Genomic DNA, 25,765 nt, shown 5'->3' with positions numbered 1-25,765 from the left:
TAAAAAATGACAAAATCATAGAATTTGCAGGGAAATGGATGGCATTAGAGCAGATTATGCTAAGTGAAGCTAGCCAATCCCCAAAAAAAACAAATGCCAAATGTCTTCTTTGATATAAGGAGAGTAACTAAGAACAGAGTAGGGACGAAGAGCATGAGAAGAAGATTAACATTTAACAGGGATGAGAGGTGGGAGGGAAAGGGAGAGAGAAGGGAAATTGCATGGAAATGGAAGGAGACCCTCAGGGTTATACAGTGGAGGGGGTAGAGAGAGAGGAGGGGAGGGGAGGGGAGAGGTGGGGAGGGGGGATGGTGGAGGATGGGAAAGGCAGCGGAGCACAACAGACACTAGTATGGCAATATGTAAATCAATGGATGTGTAACTGATGTGATTCTGCAATCTGTGTATGGGGTGAAGGTGGGAGTTCATAACCCACTTGAATCAAAGTGTGGAATATGATATGTCAAGAAATTTGTAATGTTTTGAACAACCAACAATAAAAAATTAAAAAAAAATACATGGTCTCTGATCCTTCCCTAGAAGTACATATTATAATATTCTAATAAAATTACTAGGACACCAGCCTACTAGAAGCATCACAACAAAACAGGTAATACATACTAAGGGTAAGGTCTCTGTGTTCGTATCTTTCCCATTCTCACCTATTTGAAAATTGTTGGAACTGGGTAAAAAGTTAAATATCATTCAAGATAATTTCTGGAAAGAAAGACTTTTAAGATGCTACATGGACTGGAAGTATAGCTAAGTGGTAGAGTGCTTGCCTAGTATGTACAAGGTTTTGGGTTCTATTCCTAGCACCAAAAAAAAAAGATCCTATGTGAGATTGGGCTTGGTGATACATGCCTATCTGTCTATATAATCCAGCTACTTAGGAGTCTAAGGTGGGAGGATCAGTTGAGCTTAAAAGTTCACAAGCCAACCTAGACAACACAGTGAGGACTTGTCTCAAGAAAAAAAGGTGTGAAATTAGTGGGAAAACAGTGGGGATGGGCTGTCTGGGAGTAGCAAAACTCTGGAAAGGAATGAAAATATAAAGCTTGCTGGAACTTCCAAACACAAAGGTAAAAATGGCAAGAAATACCAAGCATAGCTAAACCCAAGTGCTACTTCACTGTAGATTTATTTAATGAACAACTTTATATCATTCACTATTGGGACTATTTCCTAAAAAGTTTGTCTTTAGTACTGCTTATTTTTTCTAACAAAAGTACATTCTTAGAAATTTGGAAAACTTTCAGGAAGAACATTAAGATTCATGGATAATCCCACTACACAAAGATAATAGACCTCATAGTAAAAAAAAAAAAAAAATTAGAATTTGTATGATCAGTAGTAAGTATGGAGTTTTACACTTCCAGGAAAAGTGGCCCTTTACCACGTGGTCAAAAAAGTATTTCTATCATAGTAACTTTAGATTTTAGGAAAATTATGAAAATTCATATTTAGAAAGAATAATAAACTATTCAATATCTTTGAGATTGTGATTTAGGCATGCAAGTAACTTAAAAAATAACTCGGGGCTGGAGGTATAACTCAGTGGTAGAGTACTTGCCTAACATGTGTGAGGCACTGGGTTCGATCCTTAGCACCACATAAAAAAAATAAATAAATAAAATAATGGTATTGTGTCCATTGATAACTAAAAAAGATACTTAAAAAAAAAAGAAGAAATCAACCATAAAAATTACCATAAAAAAAACATTTAAAAATGTTTGAATTCATTACAAAATTTAAATTCATGAATTTTGACAAGATTTTTGTATTTAACTAAGGAAACAAATTGTATTACCAGCACAAGCAAATATGGCAAAACTATGCTTAATCTGTGTAACAACTGAAAATAATTTAAACCAAAAATAATCTCTAAATATATGCTGAAATGTAATAATTAAAATTTGAAATTAAGCTCTTTAATATTGCACAAGCCCTTAAAAGTGACTTTTTAAAAAGAAGTTATTTAAAAATCTAAATTGTTAGTCTAATTTTATTTGAAAAAACTGACCTCTTTTCTCTATTTATATTTATTTCTCTATAAAAAAAATTTAAAAGGAAGTAGAATAAGTATTTTAAAACACTATTATTTAACAGGTGAACAAATAAATACTCTATGGTTTATTTAGACAATGGAATATTAATCAGAGTCTAAAAACATAAGCCATCCAATAAGGAAGAGACATGGAAGAAACTTAGATGTATATTAAATGAAGTGAAAAGGCTACATACTGTATGATCCCAACTATGACACAGGAAAAGTAAACCTATAAAAAGACCTTTTTAGACAATAAAAAGAACAATGCTTGCCAGGCACAGTGGCTCACTGTAATCCCAGCAACTCAGGAGGCTGATGCCAGAGGATCACAAGTTCAAAGCCTGCCTCAGCAACTTAGAGAGGCCCTGAGCAACTCAGCAAGGTGAGACCCTGTGTCAAAATTTAAAAAATGAAAAGGACTGGGGATGGGGCTTAGGGGTTGAACACCCCTGCATTCAATCCTGGAATTCCCCAAAGAAGATCAGTGGTTGCTAAAGAACAGCATGGAGGGAAGGATAAATAGGTGTGGCACCCAGGAGTTTTGGGATGGTGTAGTTACTATTCTGTACGACATTACAATGCTAGGCACATACCATTGCACATTCGTCTAAACCCACAGAACATATACCACCAAGAGTGAGCCTAGTGTAAACTATGGGCTTTGGGTGATAATAAGGTATCAAGATAGATTTATCACTGGGCACTGTGGCTCAACAATTGGGCTGAGGCAAGAGAATTACAAGTTTGAGGCCGGCCCAGACAACTTAGTGAGACGCACCCTGAAAATAATAAAAATTAATAATAAATAAATAATTGCTAGAGGTATAGCTCAGCAAAAAAAGTGTCCTGGGTTCAATCCCCAGGTACACACACACACACACACACACACAATAATAATAATAAATTAATTAATTAATAAAAGATTTATCTATTATAACAAATGCAAATAACTTAATACTCTGGTGGAGTATTAAGAGTGGGAGAGAATAGCCTGTCAGTGGGTAAGTCATATGATATCTATACCTTTAGTTCAATTTTGCTGAGAACCTAAAACTATTCTAAAAAATAAAGTTTACTGGTCTGGGTTGTAGCTCAGTAGGAGAGCGCTTGCCTAGCATGTATGAGGCACTGGATTTGATCCTCAGCATCACATAAAAATAAATAAATAAAAGGCAAGCTGTCCATCTACATACAAAAAATTTAAAAATCACACATACATTAAATATTTTTAATCATACTAATGCCTTCAGTGAATGTTTACACAATGTTTTGGATACAAAGGTATCACTTTTTACCTATAAAATGATTCATTTAAAAATGTCATTTCCTTTTTTATCTTGTTTTTTAATTATTTTCTTTTTTTGAATTGTAGATGGACAAATACCTTTATTTTATTTATTTATTTTTATGTAGTGCTGAGGATCGAACCCAGGGCCTCACCCATGTGAGGCAAGCTCTCTACCACTGAGCCACAGCCCCAGGCTGCCATTTCCTTTCAGAAAGTTTTCTTGTTTCGAATTTATTGACTTTGAATTCACAAGGAAACAGGTACTTGAACTGATGTCAAAACTTAACAAGCCAAATCTCTTTCACTGCTATAAAACATATCAGCAGAAAGTAAAACCAGTTATGTATGCTAACTAATCAAATTCAGTTTGTAGAAGATACAAATGAAGACTAACAGCTAAAATTAGGCTCAAAGAAAGCTCAGCTTGTTTTATAATAACGTACTCTCAAAGAAATATACATTGACTCATTTTACATTTGAGAACAAAAATTACAGTTAACACTTCTCAGAAAAGTAGGTGACTTTAAAAAAAAAAAAACTTTATGGATTTTCAAACTATGAATTCACCTAGTACCTGGCTCTCTTCCCCACTACACTTTCTGCCTATCTTGAGATTCTTATCATGAAATAAATGGGAGGAAAATAGAATCAAATGTTACCTGAGTATCATACTTCTTACTGATTTATCTTTTAAGGTTTTTATTGAGAAGAGATAATGAGTTAACAAAAGTAGAAACTACAGCCTAAGATTAAGTACATCATATATATTTAAATGACAAATGAATTTTCTTCGAAGTCAATTACTTAAATACAACAGGAAAGAAAAAAAAAAAAAGATTTATTAAGTAGGTACATTTTTACCACTAATTTAACTTAATAAAAAATTTGTCATGGTCAAAATTATTTGGTTAAGAAGATCACACACTAAACCAGGTGTGGCAGTGTACACCTATAATTCAACAACTTCGGAGACTGAGTCAGGAGGATTGCAAGCCTGAGACCAGCCTCAGCTATTTACCAAGGCCCTCAGCAACCTAGTAAGACCTTGTCTCAAATAGGAAAAAAATTAAAAAGGGGCTGGGGATGTGGCTCAGTGGTAAAGTTCCCCTGTATTATAATCCCCAGTACTAAAAAAAAAAAGAAAAACATATATAGTAAAAAAAAAAAAAAAAAAAAGGAAGAGGAACACATACTAGGGACTGGTTCAATAGTAGAACACTTGCCCAGCATTCATGAGGCCTTGGGTTGATCCCTAGCAGAACAACAACAACAAAAAAGAGAAACAGTATGACTAAATTCAGCACTCAACAACAGCATGCAAGTTTTAATGACAGTTTTGTGCAGTTTACAGCCCAGTTAATGGGTCCAGCACTTACAACATTAATAACAGAACTACTTGAGAAATAAAGCAACACTGCTAGCAGTATTAATTCTCACTAAGAACAAAGCAGTGAATGACCCTTGAAATACATTCCATAAGCAGCTTTACCTTTGGCACTCTTTCCTAGAATTCAGGGTGCTGCCCCAAACATGCTAGCAGGAAACTCATCTTTCTGCTGCTATATAATCTGCCATGAGCAGTGTCATTTGCCTAAATTTTCCATATAATGCACAAAAACAAAGTACCTAAACTTGCAATATTTTCTCTCATATATACTTTGAGAAAAATAATTATGAAATAATACTATTGAAAATTATTATATAAAAATTAATGTAATATATTTGTGCATTATGAATTATTATGTACATTTTAGTTATCAGAGAATAAGCATGCATTTACATGCATTTTTTTCATATTTCCTAAGCTGAAAGAAAGGTCCAAATAAAAGAAATATATTTACCTATATTTATGGAATAGGAATCATACTGCTGGGCTTTCAACAGTGAAGCCCAGTATCAGAAGTATATTTCACGTAAAACTTGAGGGTAAGTCCTTTCAATGCCTTTAACAATGGCCAATTGTACAGTGAGTTATTCTCCCCACATTCCCCTGTTCAGAAAGCAAAGCTATCTGATCCATCATTGAGCCCCAAATTCTGCAGCCCCATCTTTAATTTCACAGTGCTGACAAGGCTCGTTTTTTTTACTCTTATGTCCGACTTTACATGTCGTATCCTTAAGGATATTGCTCTCAAATATCTCCACACATCTTCTAAGGTGTACCTTCTACTACTGTGCTCTTCTAATTTTTGTCCATGGTCTCTTCTTTGTCTTTATACAATGAGTCAAAATTGACCCTAACTATGAGGTAGGTAAATAATTAGTCTGTTATTTCTATAAAGAGGGGGGAAAAATGTGAAAGGGTCAATGCAGTGTGGAAGAATGAGAACTGAATATCAGCTCAAGTTCCACTTAATCTGGCTCTAATTCAATCTCATTTTCTCTTCTAAAAAATGATGGCATCAGATTATTTCAGGGATTTCCAAACTTTATTTTAGGAAACTGGATGCTTTCAGATTGCTGTACAAACCAAGGAGAATTAGCCAGTTACAAGGAGGAGAAAATTCCTATTCTTTTCCATCTATTTAATGTACTAAGATTCTAATTAAAATTTCACCTTGAAAATCACACAAGCAAAAAAAACAAAAAGTTTGGAAATCATTGGATCATATGACTGCCAAAGGATCCTTCTAGGTCTACAATTATGTTATAATAGAAGATCTACTACTTATAAAGCAAACAAAAGTTTTTGGTTACAGATCTCTTCTAAGTAACATTTCTGTGTTTTCAAAACTTCTCAATTGGCATATAATCTATTTTTAAAAACTTACCTGGAAGAACATAAGACCATGAAGTTCCACTGTCAAACCAGATGTCCAAAATATCCTGACCTGGCATATATTCCAAAGCATCAGGGCCACCAACCTAATAAGATAGTGCAAAAGCATTTTAATTTTACAAAGACCACAATATAGCCACTAAGTACCCAAAGAATTTTAAGAAAGTGAAAAACATGGGCTGGGATTGTGGCCCAGTGGTAGAGTGCTCGCCTACAATGCATGGGGCACTGAGTTCGATCCTCAGCACCACATAAATGTAAAATAAAGATATTGTATCTACCTAAAACTAAAAAATAAATATTCAAAAAAAAGAAAGTGAAAAACAGACATTCAATTCACATTTGTCAATAACATCTAAACATTTTTAAGCATTTTACAGTTCAGTTACAACTCTCGCCATTTGCATGTAAAAGTGACTATGGCCACTTAGTTATATACATCCACCAATGTAGTAAAATAGTTGCTGTTTTTTAAAAAGTTCTTGAAATTAATTTCTAGTGTGGATTTTTTGATGTGTGATGTAATCTGTTAACTCCACATCAGATCCTAAAAAGTCCTGATGTACCAATGTTGGGGGCTGTTCTCATAATTATCTACTTAGTCAACCCAATCAGTCAAAAATCAATCCCAGCTCCCAAAGAGATAAATGACCTTACTGTTCCATGCTTTGTTAAATACTATGTTTCCATTACTAACAAAATGTCCAATGTTCAAACTGCATTTGCTTAGAATTCATAGTAAATAAATTTATTAACTTTACATGACATTATAATCATACCTTTTAATTCGGAGAACTCTTACGTTGTCATTGTCATGAAAAATGTACAAAGGCTGTCAAACACAAATAGCAGTTTACCTGAGATAAGACTTGTTTTGGAAGAAGTTGCTCAGGGGGAAGAGTCCACCAGATATCACTGCCATGTTGTTCCACTAGTTTAATAATATGTTCAATGGTTTGGCTATTTTGGGGGGAAAGGAAGAATTTTTCAATTTACTATAATAATGAATAATAAAATTTTAAATTATAATATCTTTTCCTTTTTCCTGAACCTTAGTTCAACTACATGCTTATCTGGCTGCTGCCATAATTTAAATTCAAACTAATTAAGTAAAATTAATCATATATCCCTATAAAAAGGAAAAAGAAAAAGATTTTTTCTGATCTATACTTTTAATATACTATGATATTTTCTGATCTGCCTATTTCAGTTCATGATTTCCTATTTCATGATTTCCCCATTTCTATTTTCTATCTAAGTACCTATACTCAAAACCTCCTAATTGCCCTGCCTCCTTCAATTTCTGGCCAAATTAAACCAACAATTTTAGTCAGTTCCACCTTGGAAATATTACAGTTGTTTCCATTGATACCGTATTAATGCAATCTTACTGCTTCAATATTAGATTGATGCAATGATCTGACATTTCCCCTACTCTCATCCCTTTATTTACCTGATACACCTTGAGATGGATGCATTCCTAAACTGCTTTTGATTACACAAATTCTCCATTCAAAAACTTTCAAGGACTCCCTTCCTGCTTACAGAACTAAGTTCAAATCCACCTGTGTAAGAGGCAATGCCATAGTAGAGTACAGACTTCAACAGCAGATATTTAGGCTTCTGTTCTCCATCACTATGGTCATGACCATGTACAAAAACTAAAACTCTTCTAACATTCAGCTCTCCTCTCTGTTAAGAAGAATAATCCAATTCATTTTTTTTTAAATCTACTGAGCATCTCCAATTTCTTCAGCAGTGTTCTAGAACTAGAGATAATGCACTTAACAAAACAGATGAGATCCCTGCCCTAATGGAACTTACATTTTAGTGAGCCTACATATGTCCCTCAGAACAACTGCAATAAATGAGACCATACATGTAAACTTCAAAACAGTGCCCATCACATGGAAGAATGCCAATAACTGTATATCAAATGAATAACTGTGTGAAGATATATAGTTATAAATTATTTGAAAATTAGAGCCAGGAAAAAAATTTATACTAAAGCTACTCACAGCAATTACATACTTTTAATATAATATTTGTATTACAGCTTTGTTAATATTATATAGCTTCCTCTAGTTGCTTTCCTTTTAGTCAGGGTACATACAATGGGCAAGAGCATGGACCTACAAGTCAGACAATTTGGGTTTAATTTCTGGCTCTAACCCACTTACTAGACATGTAACCCTGGGCAAGGTACTGAGTATTATGAACCTTGGTTTCCTCATTTGTAAAATGCAATAAAAAGGGCATCATTTAGAGACTTATTATGAATATTAAATTTTCTATTTTTAACTTTTTTGTGGTGCAAGGGATCAAACCCAAGGCCTCAGGCAAGCATGTGCTCTACCACTGACTTATATCCCCAACCTCATTATGAATATTAATTAGGTGGATATAAATAATGTAGAACTAAGAATGACTCACTCGTTTTTATATGTACATAAGCATTAGCTATTACTTAAAATAATTATTTTAAACCAGATAAATTTAGATGGTTCATTTTATGTTAATCAAATACCAGAACACACAACTATATTAACATTTTATATATATATACACACACATATGTACATATATATATATGTGTGTGTGTATGTGTGTGCGCGCACGCTCGTGCGTGCGTGCATAGTTTTCTTTTTCTGCAGTTCCAAGAATCAAACTCAGGGCCTTATACTTGCCGGACAAGCACTCTACCACTGATCCACAACCCAGCCCAGTAACTAAGAATTTAATATAGGTCCAAAGGACTTAATGGAAATGGAAATAGTGAACAGGAAAAAGTATTAAGTTCTAAATCTCCATCTGCGTCTTACTAATTATGACTGTGTAGAACAAATCATCTAACTTCTGTTGGTCTGCTAATTCACACATCAATGAAATGTTTACAAAAAACTACTGCAGGAAGCAAAAAACTGAATGGGCAATATAACTTAAATATGTCTACAAGTTAAAACTTAAATAATCTTATAAAATGTCACTAAGTTGGCATTTTTCTAGAAGGATACATTGAAATTATAATGTTATGGATAATAAGAATGTAATGGGCACAATTCCATGTTTCTAAGATAGCTACACTCATTTTATATGGACTTCCAACAGTAAAGATAAATGTTTATTCTATGAGACCATAAAAACTTTATGCACTTTATGTACTAATAACCTAGTTATATGATAATAATATTCAGTTATATATTACTATTTATAGTTTGCAAAGAATACTTTGTCAGTTAAGAAAATATGAATAATATTATGATATAAAAATCTGAGAAAATCTAACACCCGAGAGGACAAAACCCTAAAAAGAGAAAAGATAAAGATACTAGCAAAGTATTTATACACACACATAATTGCAGCAGATGCACTGTTCAAACCAATTATATAATTTTCAGGTTTGGGATATAACTCAGTGATAGAGTACTTGCCTAGCATGGGTGAGGCTGTAGGTTCAACTGCAGAATGGAATAAAAAAAAAGAAATTTTCATCAAAAATTAATGATTCTAAAAATGGGTATTACCAGGCTGAGGCAGTAGGATCACAAGTTAGAGGCCATCCTGGCAATATAATGAGACCCTGTCTCAAAATAAAATAAAGGCTAAGGACATAACTTAGTAGTAGAGCACATGCCTAGCAAGTGTGAGGCCCTGGGTTCAATCCCCAATACCATAAAAATAAATACATTGATGTCCCTTTATCCTTTATATAAATGTTACAAGATTGGTAATTTCAGAAAATAGCAAAATTGTTTTATATTGAAAATAAACAAAAAATACAAAATTAAAAGTAAAGCATTCAGATTTCATGTAAACTTAGCAAGTAGAGATACAGGATTGACATTATCATTAATCAAAAGCATTTGTGTGTCTAGTACATGTTATATTTTTCAAAGTCCTTTATAAGCACTAATTGGATTTACAGTATAGCTGCCCATTTTGTATTTGGGATTTTGTAAGTAATGAGATTAAACAAGTAACCAAACTAGACCTTAAAAGTATGTATTCCAAATCATGGTTCAGGGCTACTTTCACTTCTTTATTCTGAATCTCTAACTCATCCATTACAGTCACCACTGTCACTGAACTCACACTGTTTCTCTCTGGATTTGCTAAGCAATGGCAAAAAGGCTCTTATTACCCATGTATAATAAAGACCGTGAACAGAAATGAAGTCAGGGAACAAGGGATTCTCAGGAGATAAGTGTGTTGACAGAGCAAGAAATGAGTCCAAAGGCCTCAGGACTACCTGTGACTTAATGGATAATGACAGGAATAAAGTTATTATTTTTCCTGAGTTTCAGTTTCTATGAACACTGAGAGAAGTTGTGACAAGAAGGGTATGTGAAAAATTTTACTCTAAGAGGAGAAAAAGTCCTCATATCTAAAGAAGCATAAATATCTTACCATTATTGATAATACCTTCACATCTATTTTAGAATGCCAAAACAACTTTAATGAATCTTTTTTCATATCCTTAAATGTTAAGTATTTCATAAAGTTTTAAAAATTTTAAGTATTATTCAACCATACTCAAGTATCTTACTGAGTTTATCAAAGTACCAAAGAAAGGAAGATTCCAATTTTTGCTCCTGACATGTTACTAAGGCAACTGCAAAAATCCTAACTAGTCATTTATCTCTAGTCTCACTAAAATTCACTCAGATAAGTAACACAAAGTAACACAATGTTTTAACATGCGAAGAAATATAATCTTGGTTTTGTTTTTTTTTTTAATTTCCTTTGCAGTTCTGGGGATCAAACCCAGGGCCTCACTCATGCACAATTATAGCTCAAGCACTATGCGGAACCCCCAGTCTTTAATCTTGCATTTTACAAATCTTTAATTTACGAATTAAAAATACTTCTTGAAACCCATAAAGTGAGAAAGAAATTGCTTGTTTTTTTTTTATTTTAGTTTTTCTTAGAAGTGATTTAATCATACAATGTTAATCCTGCAGTAACTTTTAAAATATGATTTCAAAAAACTACTGTAAATAAAACTACATACTACAAAAAACAGCCCAAATTTTATTTTATTACATATGCATATAAACCTGAACAAAAGAAAATTGCTTTCAATATATCTAAAAGAAATATGAAACATTTTTGAGAAGGATAATAAGTTCTGCATCATTGATAGAGGAAGCCTCACTAACATTTAGAGCAAGACTCACCTCCTTACTTTATATTATGAAATAAAAAAATATCACGTATTGGCTGGGTATGATGGCCCATACTTGTAATTTCAGCAACTTCGGAGGCTGAGGCAGAAGGATCCTAAGTTAGAAGCCAGCCTCAGCAATTTAGCAAGGCCCTAAGTAACTTATGGAGACCCTGACTCAAAATGGAATTAAAAAGGCTGGGGATGTGGCTCAATGGTAAAGTGCCCCTGGGTTCAATCCCCAATACAAACAAACAAACAAACAAATAAATCATGTACTAAATTAAATTTACTAAGTATGCTTTACAAAGCATTATGCTCTGTAAATTCAGTTCTTTTTTTTAAATATTTTTTTAGTTGTCAGTGGACCTTTATTTTATTTATTTATTTATATGCAGTGCTGAGAATTGAACCCCATGCCTCACATATGCTAGGCAAGTGCTCTACCACTGAGCCACAGCCTCTTAGTTCTATTTTTTATAGCTTTATTTTATTCATTTATTTATTTATATTTATGTGGTGCTGGAGGATTGAACCCAGGGCCTTACATATGCATGGCAAGTACTCTACCACTGAACTACAACCCCAGCCCCAGTTCAGTTCTATTTTGAGATTTTAGACAATTACTTACATTTAAAAGAAAAAAAAAAAAAAAGCAATTCTAGAATGAGAGAATAAAGAAACCATATTAATCAGCTCAATTTAGCCATTTCATAACATATATTTGAAAATTTTATGCCATCAATAAATATATGTGATTTTTGATCTAAAAATAATAAAAACTGAAAAAATTATAATATACAGATTTTAATAATAATAACAAATAATAATCCAAATGAACCAAAATTCATGTGCAAAGAATAAGTATCACAAAGAGGAAACTAACTTTCTTGGCTTGTACTTCAGTAGACTGATTATAAAAAGCTGTGATAGGCATTTTAAAAACAAAATTTGCAATAAAAATAAACACAGATATATAACTTAAAAACCTGAGGTAGCTATAATGGATAGCATGGAAAAAAATACAAGTTAATATAAAATAAGGGCTCACAGGGTATCCATATAGCTGTGGTAAAACTCTGGAACTGCCAAATGGTGGCCGGGTTGTTTAATTGATTTTCATACCCAAGGACCCAGACAACCATTATGCTGCAGAATCATTCTTCCAAAACTGAACTGGATTAACTCTTCTTTTATAATACCATATTTCTTTACAAACAACTATATTGTACATATATTTCTTTGTACAAAAGACCAAGAGACATTAGTCCTCTTATTTCCCTATGATAAATACTCAGAGAAGTAGAAATTCTTATTCTTTTTGTGGTGCTGGGGATTGAAATCAGGGCCTCATGCATGCTAGGCTAGTGCACTATCACAGAACTACAATTCCAGTTATTTTTACAATGAAACTGAGATCATGCTTTAAAATCTTTGAAAATAATTTTCTAAGAATTTCCCTATGATGTTATATATTCTTCAAGGGAAAAAGTCTAAATTTGCTCTTGGAAATTTAAAAATTCTAGCCTTAATTTTGTTAATAATACCCTATACTTAACACAAGCACACAGTTAACGTATAGCTTAAAGGTCATATAAATTACTGTTGATAAAAGTGGGTGAAACCACTTATCACTCACTATATAATCTATATGTTTCTACTTTAATGCTGTATTTCATAAAGCAATAAGTTCACCATAAAACTCTGTACTTTACTCAAAGGCCTTATCTAAACACATGCATTACGTGTCCCTTCCTAGATTTCAATCAGTGAAAACCCACTAGGCAGTATGAGCAACTATAACACCAACCAATCATTCTGAACTTTACTATCAACTGAGCTGAAGGCTCATTTAGCATGTTATTGGAAATTAAGCAGTCTTAAGGCTAGGTAACGAAGAAACTGGCTGTCATTTCACCGTTTTTCTGTTTTGTCTTTATAAGCAAAAATATTAAGGGCTGTAAGACAACTTTTCTTCTGCAAATTACTGGAATAAGAATAAGGTAAGAGACTGCTTCATATTTGTTTACTAAATTGAATTTGAGAACACAATAAAATTTGGGAGGGAAGCATTCTTTACTTAATCTAATCCTACAATTAGGTTTTAAAGGTAACAGGAAATAATTTTGGAGAAAATTTTAGTTAATTAACAAAAATTTCTACCAAAGTGTCATTATTATTGTAAGCCTGAAATTAAGACAGCTAAACTCAAATTAAATTGGAAATTCCTTGCCAATTTCTATAAATTTCTCACAATTTCCAGAAGTCAAGGTCCTAAATGCTTAAGTTCAGTTTCCTAAATGCATAAGTTAGCTATGCTATTAATAGCAGTAAATGGATTACAATCATGGTATTTATAGTATTAAGTTGATAACAATCATGTGAAATACTGAAAAAAAATCAGTCAACTTTTTGCCTGCCTACGGAGCCGATGTTTCTAATTGTTTAATACTAAAAATTATTGTTTTTATTAACTAGAAACTGATTTTAATCTAAGTCATAATGATATTATATTGCAGATGCAGAAAATGACCAATGACATTAAGGTCAGAACTGAAATCATTTCTTGATAAAATACAAATGAATATAAAATGCTAATAAAACCATTAATTCAAATCAGAATCAAACATCAGTTTCAAACCAAATCAGTCTCTAAACTCATTTAGAACATAAATTTAAAAATTTATTTTGAGAAAAAAATACACTTACAGATAATATATACATTTTCATCAAGAAAGGCAGAGGAGGGATGGGGGTGCAGTTCTGCAGTAGAGTTTTTGCCTGGCATGTGCCAAGCCCTGGTGCACCTCAGCACCACAGAAGGAAAAAAACCAACAGAAGGAACCTTTGGATCCACTGAGTGGGATTATCAAGTGTAACAGCAACTCCATGTGGACTGTGTATGAATTTCCAGTGGAGATGCTGTTACTTTTGATGGTCACCAACTTGCTACAATACAAAGGCATAAGAATACAACACTGTGATTACTTGATTCTCATTCACTTAAGGAGGAAAAATGATAATCTTTCTCTTCTATAAAACTGACAAAATAACTAAGAATGAATGTCAATTGTCTTAAGTTCAAGTGTAATGTCAAAATGAAAGAGGATCTGAGTCATCATTAAGAAATGGTGTACAGGAAAATGACCTATGAATTGACAGACAGTATGACTACGTTTGTCTGTCACTTCTGTAGGCCAATATTCTGTATGTTTCTTCTACTTCAAAATCAGAAATCAACTAATACCATGGAAGCAACACAATGGCAGATACAGAGATCTTTAACACAACCATGTAAATGTATTAACAAATAAAAATGTAAATGATAAAAAAAAACTTGTTTGTGTTTTTCTGAAGTTCACATATATTTCACCTACTTAATCAACAATCAACCAACAACCAACAACCAATCTCCAGCACAAAAGATAACAAATACACAAACAAAAAAAACAAGTATTCAATATGTGCCTACAGATGACTTAAAAAAACCTTTAACACTGAAAAAAAAATACCACTTCAAATATATGCAATCATGGAAGTACTGTTAAAGAAATAATGATAATATTGACAATGAAAAGTATAACCTTTTCACAAAAATTTGAGAGACAAGGTGGGGACATTCAAATCTACGTCTACAGTCTCAACACTCCTCTTTTATTTCTTGGCCTCTATTCCCTCAAATTCTTCACTGGGTTCTCAATTGATTAAATGTATAAACACTTACAAATGTATTCAAACTCTTTACTTAGGCTACAACATAATTTAGCCATATTAAAACATTACTCAAAGAAAATGAAAACCTAGAATGTATTCCCCAAAGGAATGATAAATATTCCCTGTCCCACATCTGCTAACAGGGAGGCCAGGTAAGGTGGCACACACCTGTAATCCCAGCAGTTTGGGAGGCTGAGGCAGGAGGATCACAAGTTTGAAGCCAAACTCAGCAACTTACCAAGACTGTGCCTCAAAATAAAAATAAAAAGGGCTGGGGATGTAGTTCACTGGTAAAGTGATTCCTAAAGTAAAATTACATTTTAGGCTCCCCAACTAAACAGTGGGGATCTTTGGATCCCCAACACTTTAAACTAGTACAATAAATTCTCATAGAATAAAACAGAGCTTTCTTTCTAATTATCAATACTGGAACAAATCTTAGTTTTTGTTTTATATGTTGAAATATGAATCCTTTGGAAATTTATATTTCATTTCCCCAAAATATTGCTATTTTATAATATCTTGTTTAAATATATATATGAAGCTGGGCGTGGTGGCTCATGTCTGTTATCCCAGCTATGCTAGAGGCTGAGGCAGGAGGACTGCAAGTTCAAGGTCATCTTCAGCAACTTACCAAGGCCTTAAGCAACTTGGCAAGACCCTGTCTCAAAAAATAAAAAATAAAAAGAACTGGGGATGTAGCTCAGTGGTTAAGCACCTCTGGGTTCAATACCCAGTGCCTGAAAAATAAATAAATGAAAAATATATGAGAATCTCAATAGTTTACACTATTTTTTTCCATTATTGAAAAGAACACAATTCACTTTAAAACAACAAAAAAATTATCATAAAAAGTTCTACCTGTTGATCAAGTATTCATCTTTTGTCTTATGATGAAATACAGGAATTGGAACTCCCCAAACTCTTTGCCTGGATATACACCAATACGGACGCCTGTCCATCATGTCAACCATGGCATTCAGTGTTGCTCCTGGAATAAACTTCACTGTCTTTAACAATTCCTGAAATTGATTCATAAATCAAGACTAATGAGAGAGAGCAGAATAAATTTTTCTACAACTGTCATTATTTTTCCTTATGCAGTGGTTTGTTTTGGATGTTGGCTGTCATTCACATCCCCCTGACACTCCCAAAACTAAACACAACAAAAAACTAAAGATTTCAGAGCAAATGAGGCAAAATAAAAACAGAGTCACCAAAGTCTTACTAATTATTATCAAGAGCAGACTTAATCTTTGGAGGATTTAACAAGAGACTTTATACCAATTTCCAATTTACACCAACCCTAGATCAAAACTGGTAACAAGCCTGGGCATGGAAAGACACACCTACTAACAGAGCCACAAAAAGAACTATGAATGAATAATGACTGGAGGCTGAGGTGGGAGGATCATGAGCACACAAGTTTGATACCAGCCTGGGCAATGTAGGGAGACTCCACTTCAAAAACAAAACTGGTTATAAAAGGTTTAGTACAAGTATTACATATACTTAATAAACTATAGTTAAGATCAATGCAAACTTGATTTTAATCATTTTTGTAAGCACTTTAAAAATAAGCTACTGTCCTAGGTTGACAAACAAGGATTACAAACAATATAGATTGATTTTACACAGCAAGGTTTACAATGCCGAAAACACTTTCCCCAAAATATCAGTTACTTCCTATTTATTTACATCCTTTGAAAACTCCCCCTTTATTTCCTCAAAAAGTTGTCAACTACCTACATTTGATATATTTGTCAATTACCAAAAGATCAATTGAACAGCATAAATGGTTGTTATTAATCCCCCCCAAAAGTCAAAATATGCTAACTTAAACTCTTCATTAAAAAAAAGCTTTTTTGCACCAGGCACAGTGGCATATACCTGGAATCCCAGTGGCTAGGGAGGCTGAAGCAGGAGGATTGTGAGTTCAAAGCCAGCCTCAACAAAAGCGAGGCACCAAGCAACTCAGTGAGACCCTGTCTCTCTCTCTCCCTCTTTTTTTTTTTTTTTTTTTTTTGTGGTGCAAGTGTTTTGAACTCAGGACCTTGTGCATGAGAGGCGAGCACTCTACCAACTGAGCTATACCCCCAGCAAGAAACCCTGTCTCTAAATAAAATAGAAAATACCCTTGGGGTATTTACTGGGGATGTGCCTGGTGATCAGGTGCCACTGAATTCAATCCCCAGTACCCCCAAAATAAAGCATTTTGCTAAGCAGGTTTAAATAGCTTCTTTTCTAAACTGAAGTCTCTTACCCCCAAAACCTTTTGGAGCAACACCACTTCTCTAATTCAATTTGACTAATACTCGGTTTTTAAAGCCAAGAAATGTGAATACTGACTGGGTTACTGGATTTTGTTAAGGACTTTCTGAAGGTGGTATAATAGCATTGGATTTATGTTTTTTTGTTTTTTGTTGTTTTTTTTTTTGGTACTGGAAATTGAAACCAAGGGTACTTAACTCCTGAACTACCTCCCCAGCACCATCCCCCTTTTTTTTCTTTTGAAGTAAGTTCTCACTAAATTGTGCAGGACCTTACTAAGTTGCTGAAGCTGGACTTGTACTTGGGATTCTCGTGCCTCAGCCTCCCAAGTTGCTAGAATTACAAGCATGCACCAGAGCACCCAGCTTAGAATTATGCTTTAAAGAATATTTATCTTTCAGATGTACATGGTGAAATATTGCCTGAAAAAAATGATGCCTGGTATTTGCCTCAAAATAATCCAGTGGTTTTGGGGAAAAGGTAGGTAGGGTAAGAGGGAAAAAAACTGGCCAAAAATTGATTATTGTTGAAGCTGGATGATGGAAATGTGGCAATAGATGACTCTAGTTTTGCAACTTCTACAAAAAGCTACTGAAAATAGTCTGTAAAAAACGTTTTGGGGGCTGTGGCTGTGGCTCAGTGGTAGAGCACTTGCCTTTCATGGGTAAGGCACTGAGTTTGATCCTCAGCACCACATAAAAATAAATAAAGATACTGTGTCCATCTACAATCAAAAAAACATATTTAAAAAAAAATTGGGGGCCGGGTAATCACAGCAACCTGGGAGGCTGAGGTAGGAAAATCTCAAGTTAAAGGCCAGTCTCAGGAATTTAGCAAGACCCTGTCTCAAAATAAAAAAAATAAAAGGTATAGGGATGTAGCTCAGTGGTACCTTGCCTCTGGATTCAATCCCTAGTGCAGTACTACCAAAAAAAAAAAAAACTGGGCTTAAACATCTTATATCAGATTTAGATGTTCCTCAACTAAAAAGTTATTTAGAGCTGGAAGTTACAAATGTTAATGTTTTAAAAGTAAGGAACATAGGCTTCAGAAAGGAATGAAAAAATAAGGACCCCAAACTGTCAACCCAACAAATGAACCAGCTAATTCCAGTAGTAGCTTATTTGTAAACTATACAGCAAAATATCTGTATATTCAGTCTAGTTAACAAATATATAATCTGTGCTCTTTCATTCAATAGAATCAAATTTTTTGTGAAGATACACACATATGCTCACATATACACACAAATACACAACAAATACACCAGTATACACACAGATACATATGTATGTTAAATGAAAGAGCTCAAATACATATTAAATAACTATAATACCAGTTATAAAATATTTGTTAATTCAAAGCTACAACTCCTTCAAGGGATTTGCTAGTTCAATCTTAAGGAAACAAAGTGTTTACAAAGAATTTTATCGAATGCCTATTATATGTCAAAACACTGTTCTGGAAACTTTTGCTCACTTACTCTATAATGTGGGATTCTCACCTTGATATCGATGAAGAGGGTATAGAACTGAATTTCTAGGGGGTTAAAAATGTGTTAAACTCAGTTCTGTCCTAATTCTATGCTACTTTCACTATATGGGGCAGGAAAAGTGAATCAGCAAATCATTGAACCTCTTCAAGCTTTTTTCCCACGTATGCATAATGAAAGAATAAAACCCAAGGTCTTTTCAGACCTTCCTAACTCTACAATGCTAGGGAAACAAATTACAAAAGCAACAATACCATCTACTCCAAAACCCTACCTCACCCTTACATGCAATCCTTTGACATGGTGAGAAAGATAAACCCAACCCCTTATAGTAGAATGCATTTTATACCTTGGCTGTTGTCTTTAGATCTGTGATATTTATAAACCACTGTTTGCTGGCACGAATAACCACTGGTTTCTTAGTCCTCCAGTCATAGGGATAGCTGTGTATCAGTTTTTCCTCTTTCAACAAATTCTTTGAATTTTTAAGCAGCTTTATGACTAGAAAAAAAAAAGAGATTAGACATAATGAAGAAGTACTATGAAAATCCTAATAGAGTTCTAAACTAATGAAAAGTATTAAGTCTGGGGCTGGGACTGTAACTCAGTGACAGAGTGCTTGTCTAGCATGTGTGAGACACTGGGTTCAACCCTTAGCGCTATATAAAGATAAAATAAAGGTATTCTGTCCATCTACAAATACAAAAAAAAATTTAAGAAAAAGTATTAAGTCTAGTCCAATAGGTACTATTCCCAGGTATCAAAGACATAATCTGCATATCTCCTGGCAAAGAAACGCAGGGGCTGTAAAACCTTAATCAGGCTCTAAATTATGCTATTCCCACAACTCTTCACTTCAAAGGAGAGATGAACAGATATACTTAAGAATTCTAAATTTAAAACTCAGAGCCTGTCTATCTATCATACTATAAATTTTAAAATGTTCTCTAGGTAATCCAGAAGAAAGCATGTCTGATGGGTTAAGCTCTGTCTATCCTCATTTCTATGCATGTGACCTTACTTGCAATTCAATCTTTATAGATGTAACTAAATTAAGATGAGGACACAATGGATTAGACTGGGCCCTAAATCCAATGACTGGTGTCTTTAAAAGGAGAAGATACACAGAGAGACACACAAAAGCTGAAAGTGGCCATGTGACAACAGAAGCGGAGAGTGCAGTGATGTGACCATAGATTAAGGAATGCCAAGGACTCCAGGGGCCAGCAGAAGCTAGGAAGAGGCAATTAAGCATTCTTGCATAGAACTTTCAGGAGAAATATAGTCCTATCAAAATCTTGATTTTGGACATCTACTCTCCAGAATTTAGAGAATAATTCGTTGTTTTACGCCACCAAATTTATGACAATTTGTTATTACAGCCCAAGAAAAGTAATATGCAAAGTCTAATTCACCCTCGTGTTAATGTGTACATTGAAAGCTTTCACAGCAATGGTCTTTGATTCCGTGAAGGCAGAAAGAGAATTCCAGACTGGTGGAGTCCTACGATTCTAAAATATAAACCAAATAACCAGCTCAATTATTTGCAAGAGTTACAAAAGGAGTGGGAAATGTCTGATTTATAGCCAACATCTAGCCCCAAGCTTGATATTATCCTTTCACAAAAGTCACACAGCTGATCATTACCTTTGTAGCCCTAAAATAACATCACTCCCAATTGTCTGAATTTGCTTAAAAAGTAGAGCAGCTCTGAAGCAAAAGATGAAAAAGCCCTGAACTCATTTTAAACTATGTGGTTAAACAAAATTATTTTGTTTTGGCAGAAAGTATAAGAAGGAAGAACAGCAAGCAAAGGTTACTGCTGGCTGCTTTTCAGAAAATATGCCACTATGTTATCAACAGGTACAGTACTTACCCACATCAGTTCCCTCTTCAAGGACAGCTTTCTTGTGAAGTTCAGGACCTGCTTCAGCTATGAAAATCCCACCTTCGTCTACCAAACAATCCTACAAATCCATTTGAACAATTAAAGCATCAAGACGTTTTATCTTATGACAATCTCTGGCAAAACAATACACATAAAACATCTCAATGCAGACTATTCTTTCTCTACATTGAAAATTTGGGTACACTTATTCAATCAATAGAAATTTGTGAATTTTATATATTTAAATCACCAAAGGCAAAATATATTATTAAAGCATATACCTAAAGTATAATAACAAAAAGTAACAAAATATACTAAAACATCTTAACTTGTCTCTATTATTTAGAGATGAATGTCAGTGTACATAGTTGTTCACTTTGAGACTTGGCTTTTAACTAAGTGGAAAAATCTGCTCAGTAATAGAAGTACATAAAATACATTTAGAGAAGATTTTTAAGTTAAAAAAAAAAAACCCAAACTGTCCTTTTCAATTACTAAGTAAAATCTACTTGCCATTTTCTAGGAACTGGGAGTAATTTATCTATGTGACTTAATACCTGAAAAAAAGTACTGTGGGCTGGGTTCCAGACCACCACAATAAAGCAGGATCAACTATAAAACCAGTCACATAAAATATTTGGTTTCTCAGTGCACAGAAAAGTCATGTTCATTTTATGGCAGGATATTAAGAGTACAACTGCATTATGTCTAAAAATGCAATGTACATACCTTAATTAAAAATACTTTATACTAAAAAATGCTAATAACCATCTGAGCTATTGAGAAAATAATGCCAATATATTTGCTTGACACAGAGTTGCCAGAAACTTTCAATTTGTAAAATATGAAATATCTAGCCGGGCACAGTGGTGCATGCCTGTAATACCAGCAGCTCTGGAGACTGGGGCAGGAGGATCGTTGAGTTCAAAGCCAACCTCAGCAACTGCAAGACGCTAAGCAACTCAATGAGACTCTGTCTCTAAATAAAATACAAAATAGGGTTGGGGAATGTGGCTTAGTGGTTGAGTGCCCCTGGGTTCAATCCCTGGTACCAAAAAAAATGCAATATCTGTGAAGTGCAATAAAGTAAAGCACAATATAATGAGGTCTGTGCATATTCAAAGTGTCCCCACATAGTATATATTCTTCAGTTCTAATTTTATTTTGATTTCATGTTAATTCTGAATTACTGAAACTTTAGGATACTACATAAACCTAAGCATTTCACAACTTAATTATGTTGACCAAAATTATTATTATCAAGAAATAAAGATGTTAGGATTTATCACTTTGATTCTATAAGGATAATAATTAAAAAAGAAAAGAGAGAAGAGTACCATTGGCAGGTTGTGCTGAGAGGCGACACTATAATCTTCCATACCATGAGCTGGGGCTGTGTGAACCAATCCTGTTCCTTTTGCCATGGTCACATGAGTTGCAGGTAAAAGAGGAGAGACTTTATCAGGAATTAAAGGATGACTACAAGTACCATTTTTCAAATCTGCACCTGTGGGGAAAGAAAACCACCATAAAGAATGGTTTTATATTATGATATCAGAAGAAAAGGAAGAAATTCAGGTACAGAAAATGTATTTCTTGTGATGGTGTTTGGTGAGTTTTGGTTCTAAGGGTACCAAATGAGGAAGCCAAAGTTGACAAAAACTGTATACTTTGACAAGAAAAAGTTATTTTTTTGTCTTCTGATCTACAAGTACCTAAGTCAAGTAAATATGTTTCACGTATTTCTTTTACATTTTTATGCAGTCTGTTATGCACTGTAGTTTCAGATGTGCAATAATTCGTACCATGGTTTATTCCCAAATATGCCTTAAGCAGAACAAATGTGCTTTTTTCTGTATAGTTCCCTGCCTTAATAAATATGTAATATAAACTTAAGCAAACCTCTATTTTGTATATTTCTAAACTACAAAGTAAAAAAAAAAAAATGAACATTTTGTAGAGTTTGTATTTTGCATACTCAAGGTGAGAATTAACTTTTTAATAAACCTATAATATTTTATCTGGGAAAAAAAAAGAATGGTTTTATATGAAATTCTACCTCTGTAAGTTTAGCAACAACACATCAGGTTAAAGTGCAAAATCTAGGATGAGACTGGCTGGGCTCAAACCCTGGCTGGCTTCCCTTTTACTATTTTATGACCTTCAGGAATCTATCAAATACACATGATTATGGTTCCTACCTCAGCAGGTTGTTGTGAGGACAGCGTTATTAATACATTTTAAATGTTTGATGCACTTAGTATAATACCTACCACACAATAAATATTCAAATATTTTAGCAATTTTATCCATTGTTACCTATTATAACAAACAGGTACTCAAAAGATTCCAAGGAAATTTCTCAAAGTTACATAAAACTATGTAAATTTTGTAAGAAAAAGAAATTCTAGATCAACAGATAGATGACCTGTTCTGACACTCTCTCTGTGGAAAACCATTGCTGTTGCTTTCCTAATGTTGCTCTAAAAAGGTAAAAGATTATAAATAATACATGATAGTCACTGGGCACCCAGTAAGCAACTTCTTCACAATACTACTACAAAATAGGTAATACTGTGCTCAATTTTCAAATGAGAAAATAATTTCAGAAAACATACACGATATGTCTGATATCACATGATTTCTAAATGATTAGACCCAAATTTCAAGATTTCTAAATGATTAGACCCAAATTTCAAGGTAAGTTTAACTACAACTTTGATGTTCTATATAAGTCTAGCTTCCCTTAATAATATATCATAGGGATGGAAATGTAGCTCAGTGGTAGAGGGCTTGCATAGCATGCGTGAGGCCCTGAGTTCAATCCCCAGCACCACAAAAAAGAACAAAAAGCCCATACTCATCATCTATTAATTTTCTATACCTTTACTGTCTAAGTTCCATAATCTAATCTCTTTTATGTGTTCTAAAAATAACAGATTTACCAAAAGGATTGATAACTTAGTTCTACTGAATAAGTCTGTTCACTTCAAAGTCTACTCTTTCAAAGTTAATGAGACTTCAATGACCCTTACTTCCCAGATCTTTCCCACAAGTAATTCTTCATTTCCAACTAAATATACTTTTTTTTTTAATATTTATTTTTTTTAGTTTTTTTTTCCAGCGGACACAACATCTTTGTTTGTATGTGGTGCTGAGGATCGAACCCGGGCCACACGCATGCCAGGCGAGCACGCTACCGCTTGAGCCACATCCCCAGCCCCCTTACTTTTTTTTTTTTTTTTAATTGGGAATTAAGCCCAGAGATGTTTTATGACCAAGCACATCCCCAGCCCTTTTTTTGAGTTGGGTTCTTGCCTACATGCTGAGGCTGGGTTACAAATTGTAATCCTCTTGCCTTAGCCTCCCAAGTCACTAGGATTACAGGCATGCACCAATGTGCCCGGCAATAATAACTTTTAAAAAAAAAATCTATCCTTGTAGAGAAATTTCTCCACCTTTCATGATGTTTTTTTCCTACCATATAGCAGCCAAAACTATGTAATCCATTGACACCACTAAAAGAACAATAAAATCTTTTAATAATCTGTTGTTTAACTTCATTTTGATTAAAACAGTACCTATTATTGTACTAAAAGGTTTATTCCCTTAAAATTAATGACAATAAAACACTCTTTCTGGGGAAAAAAAAAAAAATCACAAGCTCTCCTTCCAGTTCAACTTGGCTGGCTTCGTATTCTATTCCCAGAAAAATCATTTGCAAACTTTAATACTTCAGGATGCATTTCTTCCAAATAATCCATAATGATACTAAAGAAGAAACTGTTAACACTAATTTCTAGAGAAATCTGCTCTAGTCATCACTTTGATTCCTTTCTATAAGTTAGTTTCATAAGACCAGTCCCATGACCTTATGCTATCCTATTTATGTACTTTTACTATGATAATCAGAGGCCTGGGAAAAGCAAATTTAATGAACTTTATGCCTACACTGTTGTATGTACTACTTAATATTATCCCACAAACACCCCCCTCCAAAAAAAAAACCTCAAAGTAATTATTAAGAATAGTTCATATTTTCTTGGAAAGAAATTATCCAACACAAATTATTCTATTTAAGCTGTTCAACATGCCTACTATTTTAATACTTATTTTGTCAGGAACAAGATGGATATATAATCTTATGCCATGTAGTAACTCAAATGGCAACCCAATAAATCTCTGCAAAGTAAAAATTTGAAATACTTTTGCAATCTAGACAAATGATCTCTAAATTTAACCTTAATACTTTCAAAAATCTTGTAATTTTTCAGCATCTGCGGTAATATCTACCTTGTCAGTGAAGTCTGTAATATTGTCTACACTTTAAAAAGATTGAGAAAAGGTATGGAGTAAAGAACATTCAGGGTCCTCTGACTTATCTTTGCACCAACAAGAATTGAATGGTCTTACACATTCTGTAGCTCCCTTCCTGCCTTTGTTATAAAGCCCTTTAATTTTGTTAAGTTGCTTATTCTTCTAATCAGCTTGCATCTGAACTGATGAATATAGAGACTTTATTATTTAGCTAAGAAAATTCAGAGAATAATGGGTACTAATATTTAACACATAATCAGTATAAACTATCTTCTAAAAATGAAGAAGTCACATTTATTTCAATGCATAATGAGGAATATCCAAAAAAGTAGTGAACTCAAATCAACCCAATATTTTGATTAGTGTGATGGTCAGAATATCTATAAATTTTCACCTGAAAATGTTGAAATAACCTCAAATGTTGTTTCCAAAGTAGAAGCAACAGATGATACTTTATCTGCAGCCAGTATGTAGAGGTCTCCAGAAGTGGAACATTTCACAACAGCATACCTAACAGAGAATTTTAGAAAAAAAATTACTAATGAAGGAAAAAAAAAACAGCACTGATAACATTTTAATTTCTAATATCAGTTTAGAATAATGAATTTCAAGATTAAAAACCATTATTTTCAAGATACTCTATACTTTATAAATGTTTTGTTTTCCAAAAAAAGCTGGAAATATGGTCTTAAAAGGAATCTCCTAAAGCTTCACAAAATCTATATAAACATAATAACTGAGTTATAATTCACTAGATTTTAAGAGGACAATGAGGATAAAATAAATTTAACATAATTTTAAT

At 33.6% G+C, this 25,765-nt stretch overlaps 1 protein-coding gene across 1 annotated transcript in view; it reads right to left on the bottom strand.

The window, feature by feature from the left end:
• Iars2 (isoleucyl-tRNA synthetase 2, mitochondrial) overlaps positions 1-25,765 on the bottom strand; it is a 57,390-nt gene that overhangs the window by 16,352 nt on the left and 15,273 nt on the right. The window contains exons 8-14 of the mRNA XM_046438388.1: positions 25,358-25,473; positions 21,984-22,153; positions 20,635-20,725; positions 19,108-19,259; positions 15,857-16,017; positions 6,975-7,077; positions 6,110-6,203 (exon numbers count right to left, since the gene is read on the bottom strand). Of these exons, the coding sequence (XP_046294344.1) occupies positions 6,110-6,203; positions 6,975-7,077; positions 15,857-16,017; positions 19,108-19,259; positions 20,635-20,725; positions 21,984-22,153; positions 25,358-25,473 (887 nt within the window). The remainder of the gene's footprint in view (positions 1-6,109; positions 6,204-6,974; positions 7,078-15,856; positions 16,018-19,107; positions 19,260-20,634; positions 20,726-21,983; positions 22,154-25,357; positions 25,474-25,765) is intronic.

This window comes from Marmota monax, unplaced genomic scaffold (genome assembly GCF_021218885.2).
Source record: "Marmota monax isolate L192 unplaced genomic scaffold, Marmota_monax_Labrador192_F-V1.1 WCK01_AAM20220418_F8-fsc00118, whole genome shotgun sequence".
NCBI lineage: Eukaryota > Metazoa > Chordata > Mammalia > Rodentia > Sciuridae > Marmota > Marmota monax.
Note: the sequence above shows the minus strand (reverse complement) of the source record. Positions and strands in the feature narration are given on the sequence as shown.